The sequence below is a fragment of the Oryctolagus cuniculus genome, chromosome 3 (genome assembly GCF_964237555.1).
Source record: "Oryctolagus cuniculus chromosome 3, mOryCun1.1, whole genome shotgun sequence".
In the NCBI taxonomy this organism is placed as follows: domain Eukaryota; kingdom Metazoa; phylum Chordata; class Mammalia; order Lagomorpha; family Leporidae; genus Oryctolagus; species Oryctolagus cuniculus.
Window position 1 is genome coordinate 53,736,970 of NC_091434.1, and position 21,130 is coordinate 53,758,099.

General features: G+C 41.0%; 1 protein-coding gene across 2 annotated transcripts in view; it reads right to left on the minus strand.

Moving 5' to 3' along the window:
* Positions 1-21,130, minus strand: part of ITGAV (integrin subunit alpha V) — a 103,716-nt gene that overhangs the window by 79,115 nt on the left and 3,471 nt on the right. For both annotated transcript variants that reach the window (XM_002712329.4, XM_070070495.1), the window contains exon 2: positions 12,121-12,251. In XM_002712329.4, the coding sequence (XP_002712375.1) occupies positions 12,121-12,251 (131 nt within the window). The remainder of the gene's footprint in view (positions 1-12,120; positions 12,252-21,130) is intronic.

The window sequence follows — 21,130 nt, forward strand, 5'->3', positions numbered from 1 at the left end:
TAGGGAAACTGAAACCTTCATATATTGTTAAGAGGAATGTAAAATGGTACACGTTTGAAAATGGTTTGGCAATTTTTTAAAAAAAGTTAAACATAGGTTAACATGTGTCCCAACAATTCCATTACTAGGTCTCTATTGAAGAGAACTAAAAACATATGTCCACACAAAGACTAGTACATAAATGTTATAGTAGCATTATTCATAAGGGCCAAAAAGTGGAAACAACCCATATTTGCACCTGCAGTTATCCTTTTTTATTTTTAAAGATTTGTTTATTGAGTTATTTGAAAGGTAGAGTTAAAGAGAGGGAGAGGGAGAGGCAAAGGCAGAGAGAGAGAAGTCTTCCATCCATTGGTTCACTCCCCAAATGGCTGCAATGACCAGGGCCAGGCCAGACTGAAGCCAGGAGCCAGGAGCTCATCTGGGTCTCCCATGTGGGTAGAGGGACCAACACACTTGGGCATCCTCTGCTGTTTTCTGAGGTGCATTAGCAGTGAGCTGGACTGGAAATGGAGCAGCTGGGACTAGAATTGATCTCCATATGGGATGCCGGGACTGCAGCAGGGCAGCTTAACCCACTATGCCATAGCACTGGCCCCTAATGTTTATCTTTTTAATGAAAATCTATTATGCAAAAAAACAGTGTAGGACTGATACACACTACAACGAGGACAACTGTGTATTATATTTAAATGAATTTTTTTTTTAAAAAAAAAGGAAGATATATAGACAAACAATAGATTAGTTGTGGCTTAGGGATGTAGATACGGATGGAGAGACTGATAAGGCACAAGATCTCTCTTTAAGGTGAGAGAAACATTCTGGAATGAAATTGTAGTTATGGCTACAAAACTTTATAAATAATGTAAGATTTAATTGGATTGTACATTTAAAATGGGTGAATGTTACGGTAAATTATATCTCAATAAATCTATTTTTAAAAATGACATACTTGAGGTCAGTGCTATGGCATAGCAGGTAAAGCCACCGCCTGCAGTACCAGCATCCCAAATGGGCACCTGTTCAAGTACTGGCAGTTCCAATTTCTGATCCTGCTCCCTGCTAATGTGCCTGGGAAAGCAGCAGAAGATGGCCTAGGTCCTTGGGCCCCTACACACACATGGGAGACCCAGAAGAAGCTCCTGGCTCCTGGCTTCAGATCAGCCCAGCTCCAGCCATTGCGGTCATTTGGGGAGTGAACCAGTGTATAGATGGAAGACCTCTCTCTCCCTGTCTGTGTCTGCATCTCTGTAACTCTGCCTTTCAAATAAATAAATAAATCGTTTTTTTAAAAAAAGTCATATTTGTCAGGTGAAAAGATAGTTGTAACATTGAACAGGCATGTTTGTAATAAAGATTCTTCAAAATTATTTAAAAATAAATAGTATCAGTAGAGTAATAGACTAAGAATAGATAATTTAAAAAGGGAGTGCTAATAAGCACAACCTTGCTGCAAACGAAATCTTGCTACATAAATGATGACTAGATCCATGTTTCACCTGTCGGATGAGAAAAGCTGGCATCAAATTTGGTTAAAAGATAGGTTGCATCAATCTTTCCACCACATTCACGTGACTTCTGAACTTAATTTTAGGAATCCATTCAAAAAGTAATTAAAATGATAAGTATACTCAAAGTCTTGTTAAAACCATTTAAAAAAATGTCCAACCCAATAGAAGACAGATTGACTAAATTAAAATTTTATATATTTACACACACAGTACATACACAGAATATAAGGTACACATACAAATACAGACAGCTGCACAAATATATTTTATGACTATTTGGTCATCTGGGTCATAGAATTTAGTTGATTTTTATTTTCTTTTTATCTTCCAGAATTTTCTCTGATTTTCATCAATGGACATCTATTATTGTAATATTTTAAAATGATTTTAAAATGTAGTATGGGTAGGTATTTGTTAATCTTGATTTGTTAGGAGCTCCGTAACTCCCTCTTTATTAACTTTAAGTTTATATTTTCATCTCAGATACATGGAGTTTATGTTCACAAAAATGCAAGACTATTTCAATTGAGCGAGCTCTTCCTAGCATTTTAAAAAGCACTGGTCTTCCTGGGAATCTTGCTGCATGTCACAGAATCAAATTATTAGAGTATAATATAGCAAAAAAAATCATTAAAAAATCAAAATTCATGTTCAGTACATCAATAAACAAAGTTGAAGGGAAAAAAAAATCAAAATTCTAGATCGTCCTGAAGACTGAAATATAGATCAACCAGTCCTTTGATTTGGGAAACTATGTTAGATAATAATTGGCACGCACAAGGTAACAGTGTTAATGACAGGATGATTTGCTTTATAAACTTCCAACGTGGCTTTAAATGTCTCTAGAAGCATAATTGTATTAACTTGAAATGGCAAGACACAAAGATTTCTAAATGCAAAGTACTTGGAGTCACAGACTGCTGAAAAATGAGTCTAAAGTAAGAGTAAACAAGAGAAAGAAAAAAGAAAAGAAAAGAAAAGAAAAGAAAAGAAAAGAAAAGAAAAGAAAAGAAAAGAAAAGAAAAGAAAAGAAAAGTATATCAAGAAGAAAAGAGGATGAAGCTCGTTTCACTGGCATTGGGATTTATTTTATTTATCTTGTAGTTTTTACTACAACACTGAACAAAGAATCAAAATCTCCCTGTGCTTCCATGAGCGATTCTGATGGTTCTTTTGGAGGCTGCACAAAAACAGGCCTTTTGAAAACACCACTGTTTTATCAATGCTGGTTTGTTTCCTCCTGGTGATAGAAGGAAGTAATCCTGAAAGCATCTAACATTTTAAAACAAAACCTCTTTACAGGACATGAAAAAAATGAAAAACAATCTAAAAGAATGGGAATGAATGATATCAAAGTGGGCGGAGAAGGGGGCAAACTTTGAAGGATTATGTGAATTTAGACGAGGTAAACCATAAAAATGTTAAAACACTGACTAAGCCGCATCAGTGTGAGTTAACTCCTAATTTGGACTAAATGATTTCCAAGGAGCTTGCCAGTTCTCCAACTGTATACTTCTGCACCAAGGGACGAAAGAGTGTATCAGGAGAAACATTTTCATTAAAACAGAAAATCTTTCTTAGTATAAATTTATTTATTAACAAAGGAAGGGAAGTTATTCTTCTTCCGTGTTTTTCTTTTCAGTTCACAGAACTGTTGCAACCATAGAAACATCTAGACACAATTGTGCAAAGACTGATATTTACCCAAATCAGGACCTTAAACTTTAAGCAGCCTAGTTTAGAATCTGCCTGGGTGTTTTAATCATAATCAGATGGAAACTGTATGGCAAAGAAGCAAAAATAGCTCAGAGGTCTGTATTCCTCATTAAATACAAAATCTAGTAATACCCAGAAAATATCACAAGCATTTTTCTTCACCAGAGAAGCAGCACAACCAGGCTTTTCCCAATGCATGTAGCTAAGTCCATCTGGGAGCAATCGGTAAATGTTGCCTCAAGCCATTTGGGAAGGGAAGGAGAGTAATTTGAGTTTTGACCTCTAGGACAGACATGGTGGGCAGTAGGTGACATCCACTGTATTTGGTATATAAAGATAGGAGCTTCTTTTTCTTTTTTTTTTTTAATTTTTTTTTTTTATTTTTTGACAGGCAGAGTGGACAGTGACAGAGAGAGAGAGACAGAGAGAAAGGTCTTCCTTTGCCGTTGGTTCACCCTCCAATGGCCGCCGCGGCCGGCACGCTGTGGCCGGCGCACCGCGCCGATCCGATGGCAGGAGCCAGGTACTTATCCTGGTCTCCCATGGGGTGCAGGACCCAAGGACTTGGGCCATCCTCTGCAAGAAGCCAAGCCTGTATGTGTTTCCAAACAGAAACTTTGGCAGAGCCAGGCAACACTTGGTTTGCAAATCAGCACTCTTATCATTTTAGGAAAGATACATTATTGAGGCATCCTGTTAGTAACATACACTTCTTAAGAAAAGAAAAACATGTTGCACAGACAAGATTTTTCCCAAATGTCGCAATATCAGAAGCTAAAATGCAAACCAAAATATATCCATTTAACAACATCTGTAATTATCTTTATTTCCTTCTCCATAACTATGGGCTTCCCACATTTCTAAGGCTCTCAGACTTCAGTCGTTTGCTGAATATCACACCTGGTAAGTATCAGAGCCTGTATCTTCTAAATCCAGTTTGCATTCCTCATGACAACAGCTGCCAACAGAAAAGGGAGAGAGGGAACAATGCCTACTTACATAAGCAGAGTTCTAGCCTGGAAAATAACCAACATCAATTAACAAAATATATTTAAAAAGCACTGTAGCAGACGGAATAATGCCTCTCCTCCTTAAACCCTCAAACATCCAAGTCCTAATTTCCAGAACTTTATACATAAATATGTGAGCTAACATGGCCAAAAAGCCTTTTGCAGGCATGACCAAAACAAGGGCCTTCAAATAGGAGAGTATTCTGGGTTAGCTGGGGGAAGCAATGTAATCCTAACAGGGACAGAGAAGAGTCAATGCCACAGTGCTGTAGCCTGACAAAGACTCTGCCAGCCACCGCTGGCGTTGAAGATGGAGGGAGAAGCCAGAAGTGAAGGAACAGACTGAGAAACAAAGGAGCCTACACTACAGCCAATGAAACGCGCTTCATCACGTTTTCTTCTGGATACGCTACTTCGGTTTTTAACTCTTCTTTACTTAGACTCATTTTTCAGTAGTCTATGACTCCACGTACTTCCTCTCTTGCCATTTCAAGGCCATACAGTTACGCTTCTAGAAACACTTAAAACGCATCGGACATTTATAAAACAATTTGTCCTTTCATTAACACTGTTACCTCGTCCCACTGATTATCACAGTTTTATAAGTGAATTAAGAAACTGTATTTCCTAAATCAAAGAATTCCTACAAAGTTCAAATTGCATGCAATAATCACCCAGAACTTCTTAAGGCTCAGCTAAAGGTTCAGGTTCACGGAGCTAACAAAGATCCCATGTAGCATCAGTTCACTTAGAAGGACACAGGACAGCAAGAGTGGTCCAAACACCTCTTGGCTGAGAGTCCTTACATGAACTCTCCTGCATACACAGGTGTCCAGAGTTCTCTTTCCCACACCAGATGCCAGCCCAGATAGGAAGAAACAAGATCTAGTAGGCACAGGAGCCACCCTGGCTTCAAAGCCACATAGGAAAAATGTCTCTCGCAACAATTCCATAGCCATAGTTTCTAGAATCCCAATAAAGCACATGCGGGTTATGAGTCACTACACAGGGAACTCAAAAACTATGGCATCCTCAGCAGGCACTCACTCTGTTTAGTTTTTTCCAATCCAAATGCAATTTACCAATCATGGTCATTTTTAGCATGAGGAATGGTATCCAGTCACTTACTCATTCAAGTCCCCAGTAAAACAGAACAAGAAACTTACAAGAAATCAAGGTTGCATGTAGAATAGGAAAGGATTTTGATGGCCTTTTCCAAAAGCTGACTACTAGTAATGCTGTATTTTAATATCTCCATATGGGGGCCAGTGTGGCGCAGTGGGTAAGGCCTCCACTTGTGACACTGGCATTCCATATGGGCGCCAGTTAAAGTCCTGGCTGCTCGATTTCCGATCCAGCTCTCTGCTATGGCTGAAGAAAGCAGCAGAGGATGGCCCAAGGGCACCAGCATGGGAAACCCAGAAGAAGCTCCTGGCTCCTGGCCCAGCCCTGGCTGTTGTGGTCATTTGGGAGGTAAACCAATGGATGGAGGATCTCTCTAACTCTCTCAAATAAATAAATAAATCTTTTTTTAAAAATAGCAATTATTGGCCGGCGCCGTGGCTCAATAGGCTAATCCTCCGCCTTGCAGCACTGGCACACCGGGTTCTAGTCCCAGTCGGGGCGCCGGATTCTGTCCCGGTTGCCCCTCTTCCAGGCCAGCTCCCTGCTATGGCCCGGGAGTGCAGTGGAGGATGGCCCAAGTGCTTGGGCCCTGCACCCACATGAGAGACCAGGAGTAGCACCTGGCTCCTGCCTTCGGATCAGCACGATGCGCCGGCCGCAGCGCACCGGCCGCGGCAGCCATTGGAGGGTGAACCAATGGCAAAAGGAAGACCTTTCTCTCTGTCTCTCTCTCTCTCACTGTCCACTCTGCCTGTCAAAAATAAAAAAATAAATAAATAAATAATTTAAAAAATAGCAATTATTTGTTGCTAAGAACCAGATCAATGATTTCCTATCTACAGGACTCAGATTGACAGGCTCTGTCATTTAAGCTCTCACAACTCACTATGGAATCTGGTGAATGGCAGAATAATGCCCCAGCCCTTAAACACAGCCACCCACAAATGACACACTTCTGCTTATATTTTATTGGCCATAAAAAGTCGCCTGGGCAGGCCAGTTTTAGAAAGATGAACACTGCTAAAGAGTGGTAATATCTACTAAATCACATAACCAGAGCTTATTTTCCTGAGTATTTTATAAATTACTTCCCAAATATCGAAAACATGAAGACAGTGACAGGTAAGTGGCAAAGCAGCCAAAATGTCTCTTGGGACGCCCACATCCCATATTAGAGTGCCTGGGTTCAAGTGCTGGGTCCTACCCATAGGTAACCTGAGAGGTGGCAGGTGACGGCTCCAGTACCTGTGCCCCCATCACCCTCACAGAAGACTCTCAGTTCTGGGCTCCTGGCTTAAGCCTGGCACACTTCCAGTAGCTGGGGCATCTGAGGAATGAGCCAGCAGATTGAAGAACTTTCTCTTGGGGGCCAGCAGTATGTTGTGGTGAATTAAGCCACTACCTGTGACGTGGGCATCCCATATGGGTGCTGGTTTGAGTCCTGGCTGTTCTACTTCTAATCCAGCTCCCTGCTAATAGCCTGGGAAAAGCAGCAGAAGATGGCCCAAGTACTTGGGCCCCGACACCCACACAGGAAACCCCCATGAAGCTCCTGGCTTCTAGCTTCAGCCTGATTCAGCCCTGATCATTGTGGGCATCTGGGGAGCAAACCTGCAGATGGAAGATCAATTTCTCTGTCTCTCCTCTCTGTAACTCTTCCAAACAAATAAATCTTTAAAAAACTAAAGAACTTTCTCTTTGTGTCTGTCTCTACCTCTCTGTTTCTCTGCATTTCAAATAAAAATGAAAATGAATAATTTTTAAAATATGAGGTCAAAGTCCTTTCGACCTTTAAAATCTGCTTAAGCCACGTCTGTGAAGGTTAGATGAGGACCATCACCACAAAGATAAGGGTAGCAACCTGTGCAAAATAAACAGCTGCTGAATGGCACGAGCAGTCTGAGCCTGGAGCAAAAACCAGAAACCACAGATAACCAACCACCCACCTCTATCTCCCCTGAGGTGCTGGAAAAGATAGCAAGACATTGGTGGTGCAGAGATGCTTATGTGTTTGAACAAGGAAGTGGAAAGAATTCCTTGGGACAGAGCTCTAAGGAAAGTTCAGAAGCAAAATGTAAATTATAGGCATTTTCTCCACAAAAGTCAATACAGTCTAGTAGTGCTGCCTCTAAAGATGTATTCTCTTGACTATATTATTGAGATCTATACTGTCCTGTCGAACTCAAGCAAACATCCTTTGGATACAAAATATAATGCACACACACACACACACAAATAAATAAATAATAAAAAATAAAAAAAAAGATGAGGCCAGGACTGTGGCATAGAAGGTTAAGCCTCTGCCTGCAGTGGTATTCCATATGGATTCAAGTCCTGGCTGCTCCACTGCTAATCCAGCTCCCTGCTAATGCACCTGAGAAAGCAGCCAAAAGATGGTCCAAGTGCCTGGGCCCTTGTACCCATGTGGGAGATCAAGATGAAGCCACTGGCTCCTAGCTTTAGCCTGGCTCAGCCTCAGCCATTGTGGCCATCTGGAGAGTAAACCAGCAAATGGAAGATTCTCTCTGTCTCTTTCTATATATATAACCCTGCCTTTCAAAATAAGTAAATAAATCTTTAAAAAACGAAACAAAACAAAATACTAACCTGGGCTGGTTTGTGGTGCAGTGGGTTAAGCTGCTGTGTGGGACACCAGCATCCCATAGTGGAACACTAGTTCAAGTCCCAGCTGCTCTGCTTCTGATACAGCTCCCTGCAAATGCACCTGGGAAAGCACCAGAAGATGGCCTAGGTACCTCGCCTCTGTCCACAGGGGAGACCCAGATGGAGTTCCGAGCTCCTGGCTTCAGTCTGGCCCAGCACCAGCTGTTGTGGCCATTTAGGGAGTGAACCAGCAGATGGTCGATCTTTTTCTCTCTGTGTCTCTCCCCCTGTGTCACTTTGTTTTCAAATAAATAAAAATATATCTTTTATAAAAAATTGTCCCAATGGAACTTATGCCCTAACTGAGAGAGACAGGCATTCACTAAAAACAAACAACTTGGGGCAGGTGTTACAGAACAGCAGCTTAAGCAGCTACTTGGGATGCCTACATCCCATATCAGAGTGCCTGGTTCAAGTCCCAGTGTCTCCACACTTCTGGTCCACCTTCAAGCTACTGTGCCTGGGAGGCAGTTGATGCTGGCCTGAAGACTGAGGTTCCTGCCACCCATGTGGAGATGGTGTTCCTGGTTCTGTATACAGTAGTGTGAAATATGTGTACTACAGAGAAAAATAAAGCAAACATTACAAGGTGGGGAGGGGGAGTTGCAATTTAATCAAGATGGTCAGGGCATTACTGAGAAGGTATTGGAGCGATTCTCAAAGATGGTGGTGACAGGCATACCCAGGAGACATCTGAAGATAGAATGTCTGACATGATAAAACATCCTAGGTAAGGATGAGGTAGGAAAGTAGCTACTGTTTATGAGACACAGCAAAGAAATCCAGAGAATCAAAAGGAGGAAGAAAAACAAGATCAGGATTTAATCCTCTGCTCCTCCCCTCTTGTCATGTTGTGTAAGGCTACTGCCCTCTGATGAAAGCCATAGCTCCCATCATGCAACTCTCCATAGAGGGCTCTGTTGTTGGATTTGGAAACTGTTCCCTGCAGCCCTGGAGGCCAAATTTTAACTAGTGCCGATGTATGACTAACCAATCACCTGATATCCTACTCAGCCCTCTGCAATAGTCAAGCTCCTAACTATTCCAATCTAAGTGTGCCATCTGGACCCTGGCAGCACCCTAATTCAGAGTCTAGGGCAATGGTACAGGTGGGAGACAATGATTATTTGGGCCATGATGTTAGTAGAATGACAAAGACCATTTAGATTCGAATTTGGTGACAGATTTGATGGCAAACATGATTCCATATTCTAGTTTATGCTTTGAAATGATGGAGTGTCCAAAATTGAGATTCATTTTTTAAAATTCACAAATCAGTAGAAAACATACACAAATATACTGAAAATGTCTCATAGGAAAAGGAATCTGTGCAGCTTACACACAAATGCAAAGATGCCCAGTCTTACTATTAACAAAAGGACTGCAAATTAATAGGATATAACCACAGTGACCAACAACAAAAATGAAGTAAACACAAATATATTATTATGGAAAGATCTGTAAGATTCATATTGCTAGAAAGTGGGTACTGCCTAACAGTATATTTCTATTTTGGTGTTGCCTTTTTTTTTAAAGTATGCATACATGTATTGAAATAAAATTCTGGGATAAAGCCGGCGCCGTGGCTCAATAGGCTAATCCTCCACCTTGCGGCGCCGGCACACCGGGTTCTAGTCCCGGTTGGGGCGCCGGATTCTGTCCCGGTTGCCCCTCTTCCAGGCCAGCTCTCTGCTGTGGCCAGGGAGTGCAGTGGAGGATGGCCCAGGTGCTTGGGCCCTGCACCCCATGGGAGACCAGGAAAAGCACCTGGCTCCTGGCTCCTGCCAGGATCAGCGCGGTGCGCCGGCTGCAGCGGCGGCCATTGGAGGGTGAACCAACGGCAAAGGAAGACCTTTCTCTCTCTGTCTCTCTCTCTCTCACTGGCCACTCTGCCTGTCAAAAAAAAAAAAAAAAGAAGACCTTTCTCTCTGTCTCTCTCTCACTGTCCACTCTGCCTGTCAAAAAAAAAAAAAAAAAAAAAATTCTGGGATAAAAGAAACAGTCAAGCATGATTGCCTCCTGGTAGCTGATGAGAGAGTTCTATTTTTTTACTATATATCCTTTTGGATTATCTGACTTTTTTTTTTAAACAAGGTATATATATTATTTTTCAATAAATAAAAAATTACCTAAAGCAGTTCCAGGAAAAAGGATCAGCAATAAACTACCTTGCAATATATAAAAATCTACGGTGTCCAGTAGAGAAACATATTTGAACAGTTCAACCTATCATACAGTTATTTTACTAATATTCACATTTTCTTAGAAGACAAATAATGTGACCCATAATATTTTGAATCACAGGTATTCTTCATTTGTGGTAAAAATTAAGCCTATTTATAAACTTTTGGGGTTTTCCAAGTATTAGTCACATATGGAAAAAAGACAACAAGAGTTAATATGGTTTCAGATGGAAAAAACAAAAACATGTGACAGGTTCCTGTTAAGAGCAGGCTTAATGACAGATGATCATTTTGGCAATAATCACCATATCAAATGGAACAGTCCACATATGATTCCTGTTTTACTGATATTTTAATTTCCAGAATCAATGTATTTTAGAACTACCAGGAAATGAAAATATAGGAAACAAAAAAAAAGGACTGATTTTGTTCAGGCTTGTCTTGAAGCATTCTATAAACATCAGCAAATCATTAAAAATTCTGTGACATGTTGTACTAGAAGAAATGTCACACAATTTCTTTGAGGATTCTCTAAACATTTATAATATATATGTACATAAATATGCTAATATAGGAGGGGGCATTTAGCCTTGCAGTTAAGATAACTTCATGCCACATCAGAGTTCCAAGTCCCAGCTCTGGCTTCTCACGAATGCAGATCCTGAGGCACTATGGAGATGGCTCAACTAACTGGGCTCCTATCACCCTCACTGGAGACCTCAAGTGCATTTCTGGCTCCTGGGTCTGCCCTCTGCCCAGCCCCAGCCCACTGCAGTCTTTAGGGGAGTGAACCAGCAGACAGAGGCCCTTTGTTTCTCTGCCTCATAAATAATAATAAATTTATAAAGTACTAATAAAAATTTAGAAAGGATTTTGCACATTTCATTTCTGACATTATCATAGCCTTAAATCATTTCTTGTCATTTCTCATCTTCCATCTGCTACTTCACTCCTTACTGCTGCAATCATGACTGACATTGAAACTTGAGATAAAGTTCTCCTTTTACCAGAACCATAACACCTATTTTGCCCAATAAATTTTGGCTAAGAGTGATTGGTTGGTTGGTTATTTATTTATTTATTTATAAAGTGAGAGAAAAAGAAAGCGCTCCCATCCATTGGTTTAGCAAAGAGGTTTTTAAAATATTCATTTATCTATTTATTTGCTTGTTTATTTATTTATTTTTGACAGAGAGAACGAGCGAGTAAACCATCCTTTGGTTTACTCCCCAAATGCTCACAGAGGCTGGGGCTCAGCCAGGGCCAAAGACGCAAGCCAGGAACACAAGTCAAGTCTCCCACAAAAGTTCAGGACCCAATTACTCAAGCCATCACCACTGCCTGCCAGTGTCTTCATTAGCAGAAAGTTGGAGTCAGGAGCCAGGACCGGAAGTTATACCAGCTACCTTGAGGGGGCATGGGTGTGTGCTAATCACTATGTCAAAGTCTGCCCCAAAGGTGTTTGTTTGTTTGTTTTTTAAGTTACCAAAATCTGCTTAAATACAAAAAATTCCTCAACTGGTTTTTGTAGCACGACCCAAGACTTGAATATACTCATGATGAGAAACCTGATCCATAGCATTCATGCTTCACTGTGGCTGTGCCCATGAACTCCTCATCTCAGAAGACATGCAAAAACACCTTAACCGAATCTCTCCAAATCTCTACAGCTTAACGCTATCAGTTTAAATTGGAAGACACCTAATGGAACACAATGTATTTTTAATGCTTTCATATGCCACAAAATTGTAGAAAAAAATCATAAAATAAGCCATTTGTCTTTAAATAACTTTATCAGTGGATCTCAGGTGCTTATATTCATCACTTTATTAAACTGTTACATTTAAACCAAATCAATTGCTTAAAAATATCAAATGATATGAATGAAATAACCACTGCAGCAGTATTTACCTGTTGCATCAAATTCAATCGGCTGGCACCGGCGGTTGGAAGACCAGTCACATTTGAGGACTTGCCCTCCTTCTACAATCCCAGGCTGAGTAGTGTTTGCTTTGGGAGCTCCCACCAGAAGAAACATCCTCCTAAAATACAAAAGAAGAAATAGGGTTTTTTTTAAAAAAAATTTATTTATTTGAAAAGCAGACTTATGGGAAGACAGAGAGATCCTCCACCTGCTGATTCACTCTCCAAATGATCACAACAGCCATGGCTGGGAAAGGCTGAAGCCAGGACCCAGGAGTTTCATGCAGGTCTCCCATGTGGGTGCAGGGGCCCAGAGACCTGGCCATCTTCTGCTGCTTTCCCAGACTCATAAATGAGGAGTTGGATTGGAAGTGGAGCAGCTGGTACTCGAATCGGTGCCCATATGGGATGCCAGCATCACTGGTGGCAGTTTTACCCGCTACACTACAACACCAACCCATTAACAAAATTTTAAATGACGTAAGGCATAAGTAATAACATGATTTATAAGGAACAATCATTTTCTTAATGTGATGAACAATTTTTTAAAACTATTCCCTAAGGATATAATTTCCTTATATAGTTGAAACTTTCTTACACACATCCACTATTTGTTATAATTATTATTCATCCTGTAACATTACAAACCAACTGTAGGGTTTTATTCATTTAAAAATTTATACTGGTCAAGCTATATATACGTTTTAAACTTATGTACAAAAACAAACAGTGTATTATATGTCATAGATCTCAATAAGCTGTTTTTAAAATGTATGCTGGGGGTGGGAACTTGGCACAGCAGCGAAGCTGCCACTTGGGATACCCACATCTCAGCCTGAAGTGCCTGGTTTGAGTGCCAGCTCCTCTTCTTCTGATCCAGCTTCTTGTTAACGTGCACCACAGTAAAGCAGTAGATGATGGCTCAAATACCTGGGTCTCTACCACCCACATTACAGACCTGAATTGAGGTCCAGGTTCCTGGTTTTGAGTTCTGGGCTCCTGGCTTTAGCCTACCTAGCCCAACTCTAACTATTACAGACATTTGGGAATGAACCAGTGTCTATCTCTCTCTATTGCTCTGCTTTCAAATAAAATGAAATTAAAATACATATTAAATACATATAAAATATATACTAAAATGTGTATATATATTATATCCATATTATACACACACACACATGCCGGCTAGATTCAGGGAAGTTTGGTTTTGTCTTTTGTGTGGGAGTGTGATCTGCTTAGTGTTTTCTATAACCTGGATTCTTATAAAAAAATGAACAAAGAATTCTCAATAAATTATTGCAAAGTATGATAATTCTAAATATTACCATTTACATTTAATAGTGATTAATAAATCTCTCTTCACAAGACTAACTAATCAATTCTTGGTCAAAGATTAGAACCACTACTCAATTTCTTATCAGGGTAAAATAAACAGACGGCAAGATCATTAGGAGTCCAAATTTTTAAGTACAAAGAGACCTTTCCTCTAGTTGCTTTCTATTTATTCAAAATGAGACTTTTCCTTTTTTTTTAAGATTTACTTATTGGGGCCGACGCTGTGGCGTAGCAGGTAAAGCTGCCGCCTGAAGTGCTGGCATCCCATTTGGGTACTAGTTCGAGTTCCGGCTGCTCCACTTCCAATCCAGCTCTCTGCTATGGCCTGGGAAAGCAGTGGAGAATGGCCCAAGTGCTTCCTCCCTGCACCCGTGTGGGAGACTTGGAAGAAGCTCCTGGCTCCTGACTTTAGATCAGCACAGCTCTGGCCATTGTGGCCATCTGGGGAGTGAACCAGTGGATGGAAGACCTCTCTCTTTCTCTGCCTCTCCTTCTCTCTCTGTGTAACTCTTTCAAGTAGACAAATAAATCTTTAAAAAAAAAAAAAAAAAGATTTACTTATTTATTTGAAAGGCAGAATTACAGAGAGGCAGAGAGAGAGAGAGGTCTTCCATGCACTGGTTCACTCCCCAAAACGCTGCAATGGCCGGAGTTGGGCGGATCCAGAGCCAGGAGCTTCTTCCAGGTCTCCCACCTGGGTGAAGGGGTACAAGCACTTGGGCCATCTTCTGCTTTCCCAGGCCATAGCAGAGAGCTGGATTGGAAGTAGAGCAGCCGGGTCTCAAACCATCGCCATATGGAATGCCCGCACTGCAGGCGGCAGCCTGAAACATGGATTGACTATTTCCTCTACATAAAGCATAGCACAGGCACTAGAGACACGAAGACAGATAAAACCACCTTGGTTCCTTTTCTCAGTAGCATTTACATTCCTTTGGATGCAAGAAAGTTGCCAAAAAAGAAACAAATTACTCAGTTACAAATGCTGTGAAGGAAGCAAACAAGTGGCTGAGAGAGATTATTTGGGAATAGGGAGGGGAGGCCCTCTTCAGATTAAGCAAAAATTTCTCTAATGAATTGAGAGGTGAGACTTCTTGTAGATAAAGCAAGGTTTCTCTAAGGAAAGGGTTTTTAAAGAATGGGGAGCAGAGATCTTTTTAGATAATGTAGTCAGGGCAATTTTCTCTGAGGAACAGAACTAGGACAGCTCTTAGGACTTTTTGTGTACTGGTGGTGGAAGGTGAGATGAGGGAATGAGATAAAGAGGTGGAAGCAGCACTCCAAGCAGGAGGTAGAAAGACCTCAGGCAGGAAAGAATTCATCGTTGCTGAAGCAAGACAGCAAGCTAAGGGCTAGCGCTTTGCAACAGTAAATTCAGCCTCAGCCTACAGTGGAGTCCTGGCGGCTCCTCTTCCAATCCAGCTCTCTGCTAATGGCCTGAGAAAGCAGTGAAAGATGGCCCAAGTCCTTGGGCCCCTGCATCTACGTGGGAGACCTTGAAGAAGCTCCTGGCTTCAGATCAGCCCAGCTCTAGCCCTTGCAACCATTTGGGGAGTGGACCAGCAGCTGGAAGACTTTCTCTGTGTGTAACTCTGCCTCTCAAGTAAATAAATAAATAAATATTAAAAAAAAAAAAAAAAAAGACAGCAAGCTGGCAGGGGCACAAGATCACATCTGGGAGCCCAGCAAAAGCAAGGTAGAGAAGAGCTTGCGAGCCATGGTAAAACTTTTTCCATTTAAAGGAAAGTAAGTGCCATGCCCTGTGGGGAAAGCATTAAGAAAGAGGATGGCCAAAATAATAATAATAATAGTAACACAGAAAGCAAGAGACTTGCAACGCATCCAGGAAGAGATGAGAGTGACCTGCAGCAGGAAGGGAGGGCAGAGACAGAGATGAGTGAGCAGATCTGGGAAAGAGACAGGGATGGTGGCTTGGACGGGGATAAAGGGAAGATTAAAGAAGGCCAGCCAGGTTTCCCTCTTGACTGTACGGATATGAGGAAAGCCTGGAGAGAAGGAAGCAGAGACAGATTACCTACGGACAGGAAAACATGAATTCGGTTCTCGGTGTGAGCTGGAGGTGTCTGTGTGACACGTGCTTGGTAGTGTGAGGCTCTGAGGAGAGATCAGCCGAGGAGACAATGTGTTCACACAGTCAGGACGAGCTCAACCAGGTCAAGTCTAGCAAGAAGACACCAAGGAGTGAGCTCTGCGGGGCAATAACATTTGGGAGTCAGGAGGAGAAAGATGATATAGGGGACTGTCAGTCTTTCCTCACTAGAAGCAAACTGAAATGTAGGAAGAAAAAAACAGGGCAGAAGTCGACACAGTACTAAATAAATGCCACCATCCTTATCAATCTATTTCTTTGAATACTAAGTCTCGTACATTCTTCTGGCAAAGGAAACATTTTCCTTTTTTCTTAAAGTGCAATCATTTTAACTTTTTAAGTCAATTACAATTTCATTTATTCTGGCTAGGAGCTGTCAAATCTCATCTAGTCTAGATGAGACCTGGCTGTGTGTGGATTCCAGGTTCTGCTTTAGAAACTTATCCTCAAACCCACAAATTGAAAATAAAAATGCTACTCTGAATCAAACCACGCCCTGTTTAATAAAGGTTTATGCAGTCATATTTGGCATCAGTAAAACACCAATGCTGACTCTCACCCATTGTAGCAAGATTTTGGAAAATAAATCAACTTTCGTTCATCAAAAAGCTTTCCCAAGGAGAAAAAATATGACTGAGTAAAAGAACCCCTGTTACCCACAATTAAGAGAGCAGCTCCTTGTCAGCACAACTCCTTCCATATTTTCTAAAGAGAGCTGGTTTCAACATGGCTTAATTACTATATACAAGCAGATACATTATAACATCTACATTTATATATGTAAACAAATATAATGGTTTTTCTTTCCAATAGGTCAAAAATGTGACTACAAAAATCACAAACTGATCCTCTTCAACTGAGTTAAATAATTTTTGAGTGCATGTTGGAGAAAAACAACATTTTAAGTTAGCATCTTTTTCAAGATCTTGACAGTGTAAAGTCCTGAGTCATTCATTCTCTAAATGCTCCCAAGACAGGTAATAAAGCATAGGTGTGTAAGTGATTTTAGTTCCACGAGCTCAGGGTAGGAGAGTTATCAGAACTTGCCTAAGCACCTGCAAGCCAAACTCAAATCTGGACTGTCATAATATAATACATTACAGAACACTTTATAATTTATCATCAAAACTGTTCTTCCCATCTTATGATAAATTGCTTCTTAGAATTTAGGGTATCCTAATGCATTTTTGTGCCTGCCACAAATAAGAATTCAAGGCAAGTTTCTGAGTTGATAGTAGAAGAGCAAGTAAATTTACTAACTATAGGTCTCAATCTTAAACCACCAACATATAAATAAATCATTTTCACTATACTCAACCCCTCTAGAATTTAAACACCATCCTCTATTAAACACTCTCTATTGAAATCAACCTTACAACAATTCCCTTGTGTTTCAGATTTCACACAATTCCATTACCTGGCTCTGTAAGACAGAGAAGGCTGGGCAGTCATGAGGGATAGCCTTTAACTCATGCAGAAAAGAGTGCAATAGATGAGTTCTCTGAACGAAAACAACAGAGCTCCTTGGGTAAGACAGAAACCAGGCTGCTGCTTTTCATCAGAACATTTGCACATTATACACATGAAATGACAGTAATTAGATTACTAACACGGATGTTCATCAAGTTCTGCGAGGCATACCTTCAAGTACAGTCTTGTGCATTGCTGAAATGCCACAGAAATGGCAGAATAATATAAAAGGAATGTGTGAGCAGTGTCAACAGCTCAATGCTCGGTTAGTGGAGAAAAAAAAACAGAGGAACAAAGTTATCTGGCCAAAATGGCACCAAGATATTTAAGTTACTTTTATGATATTTAAGTTTTTAAAAGAGAAAAATGGACAGATAGAAAAAGTAAAATCACTATACACATATGTGAGTCTTAAGAGGGAGTTACACAGTGAAGGAACTATTTGCATGAAGGACCCAGGGTGGTAAAATATGCTAAGTGAAAAAATTAAGAAATATAAAAAAACAAGACATGCTATGAAAAACAAAAGCCTATTAATAAAATGTTTGTAAAAAATTAAACAAAGGTTACTTCAAGTTCCTCTAAGAATGTCTACTACAGCTTAATTTGGGTAAAAGAAGTGACAGACCAGAAAAAAATGTTTGCAATATAAACAACACTGTCTAATAGAAACAGTTTGGATTGAAAAGTTACAAACACAATAAATGAATTGAAAGGCTCACTTTGGATCCCTGTTCCCTATTCTACTGAATGGAAATAGCAACACCCACTGTAATTACTCTGAAAAGAATTTTTCTAAAGGTGCATAGTGGATAGATACAAACTTTGAAAGTCCGAAAGCATCAGAAAATAACAGTTGATGGTATCAGAACTGAAAACAACAATTAATACAACTAATAAACTATTCCCTAACAAAGTAAGCATTACAAAACTTAAAATCTGCTTTCATAGGGGTTGGTGCTGTGGTGTAGTGGATTAAGCCACCACTTGTAGTGCCAGCATCCCATATGGGTGCCAGTTCAAGTTCCACTTCCAATCCAGCTCCCTGCTAATGTACCTAAGAAAGCAGCAGAGAACGGCCCAAGTGCTTGGGTTCCTGCACCCATGTGGGAGACCTAGAAGAAGCTCCTGGCTCCACTTCAGCCTGGCCCAGCCCCAGCCATTGCAGCTATTTGGCAGTGAACTAGCAGATGGACGATCTCTGTGTATGGGGGGAGTGGTGTGTGTGTGTGTGTGTGTGTGTGTGTGTGTGTATCTCCCTCCCCTCCCCCTCTGTAACTCTGTTTTTCAAATAAATAAGTCTTTTTTAATGTTATTAGGGTTCCCATCTTCACCATTCTTTTTAAATGAATGGAGACATTTTCATTAAATGAGACTCCAGAGTTAAGGTTGCCATCCATGAGTAGGCTCTTAATAGCCTGTCAAGAAGTGTTAAAAAGGTAAGGTGTAGGGGACAGAGAAAGGCAGAAGAACAATGCAGAAAGAGGGATTAAAGTTATGAGTGAGGCAGAAATGAGAGAGGGGGACAGAATGACACACAGAGAGAGAAGGAGACAGGAGAGGGGAGAGGGAGGACAAGAGATGGGAAGGAGGGAAAAAGGGAACAATGAGGAGGTAGAGACATAGGGAGAAGAAGTGAGAGAGAGAAGACCAGAGCAACCAACCGAAAGGATGCCCTTTGGATGCCCTTTCTATCCTCATTGTACTTGAAGGGCAGTTGCTTCAGGGAATGTGACCTTGACTACCAAGGAAGGGCAGGCTGCCAAACAATGACAAGTACATTTCTCAAACCCTCCAAATGAACAAAGTTATTTGGCTGCTTTCAGCACTGACCTTTCCAAGATAAAGCACGTTCAATATATTCAGCTGACTCTGGGTGAACCAATGAGTCTCCACCAGAAGAAACTTCTGAGAAATTATCATGCACGTGAAGAGGAAGAAATGTGTATAAAACGGTACCGAGTTTCATTTCAGAGCTATAATTCCAATTTCAGATTTACTTTCTATTTAAAAAACGCTATACTGTCAACAATTATATGACATAAAACAGAAACAGTAACCATGAATCCCATGGGTTTTCCCTGTATATATAATGCCCAATATGCCTATGGTCTTAATTGGGAATAATCAACATAGACTCTACTTTCTAAATAATAAGGAACATAGTCTGCGCATACATATTATTTATGATGAGAAAAATCAACCAATATATCCAACACCACACTAAAGCTCAGGAAAGCAAGCTGGAGTCACTTTGTAAAGTGTTATGCCAGTGGTTTCAATGACAAAGGGAGAAAGAGAACACAAAATTTTAAAAATACATGCAGGTTGGGACAGACCCAAAGGGGCCTAAATCTGGGTTAAGCAGTTTGGACTTTCTGTCTAGCAACAGAAGCATTGCTGGGGGAATTTTAGCAGCAGAATTATAGGACCAAAAAAGATATTTCAAAAAGACAAAACTAAGGAATGTCAAAGATGGGGGCCAGTATTGTGGCTCACTTGGTTAATCCTCCGCCTGCGGCACCAGCATCCCATATGGGTGCCGGTTCTAGTCCTGGTTGCTCCTCTTCCAGTCCAGCTCTCTGCTGTGGCCCAGGAGGCCAGTGGAGGATGGCCCAAGTACCTGGGCCCCTGCATCCGAATGGGAGACCAGGAGGAAGCACCTGGCTCCTGTAGCTCTGGCCATAGCGGCCATTTGGGGAGTGAACCAACGGAGGGAAGACCTTTCTTTCTGTCTCTCTCCTCTCTCTCACTGTCTATAACTTTCTACCTGTCAAATAAAAAAAAAAAAATACCAAAGATGTTTTCAGTTTTCAAGTATAAACCAAATGATGGACAGAGGGATCAAGGAAGAGGACCTGTGACACTTGGGGCTGAGATAGGGCAGTGAAAGAAGTGGGAAGCAGAGATGGATATAAGACAACTTTAACAAGGAAGAATTTCTAGGACTTTCTGCCTGGTGACTAATCTCTGAGTAATATTGGAGGAGTGCAGTAGGAGGACAAAGAAAAATAGAAAATGAGAGGGAGGACTATGAAATTATTTCCAGGGCAACAGAGAAAATGATGGTACTATTAATAGAAACAAAGGTACATCTGACATCTCTTGGTGCAAAAGAGTTTTTCTTTGTTAAAATGAGTTGAGATGGGCTACTCAGGGAGAAGTGATCCACAGTCTATAGAAACATCAAGTTAGAGTTCTACTTGAGAACTACAATGCAACCAGGGAGGCAGTTTGATTTAAAAAGTTGTCCAGGTGTTGCTATGCTAATGGAAGGACTTCTGTTTCCAAGGCAAATTCACCCAACCATGTTCTTGGCAGGGGGGGCGGGAGGGTCACAAGAACACACACAAACTGTAAATAAGATTCAATTTATGGTGTGTGTGTGTGTGTGTGTGTGTGTGTTTTAAGATTTATCTATTTACTCAAGAGTCAGAGTTACAGAGAGAGGGAGAGACAGAGAGAGGTCTTTGATCCACTGGTTCACTCCCCAAATGGCCACAATGGCTGGAGCTGGATCAATCCGAAGCCAGGAGCAAAGAGCTTCTTTTGGGTCTCCCATGTGAGTGCAGGGGCCCAAGCACTTGGGCTACCTTCTATTGCTTTCCCAGGAGCACTAGCAGGGAGCTGGATTAGAAGTGGAGCAGTCAGGACTTGAACCAGGGTCCATATAGGATGCTTAACCTACTCAGCCACAGCACCAGCCCCTCATTGAATGTTTAATGAGGGAAAGGCAAGAATGTAAATCCGCTGTTCCTCTTTATAGCATTATTTTTAAATAAACAAACAAAATGAAAGTTGTATGCTATAGCATATGGTATTTGAAGAATAAGGAAGATTGCCCAATTATTTTCTTCTTGAAATGTCAATATTTGGGGTCTGGTGTTTGGCACAGTTGTTAAGATGTAGCTTGAGGTATTGAATATCATGTCATAATGCCTGGGTTCAAAGCCTAGCTGTGGTTCCCAATTCCAGCTTCCTGCTAATACAGGCCCCGAGAGGCAGCAGGTGATGGCTCAAGTAGTTGGGTCTGCCTGGCCCAGCCTCTGCTGTTTCAGGCATTTGGGAAATGAACCAGGAGAT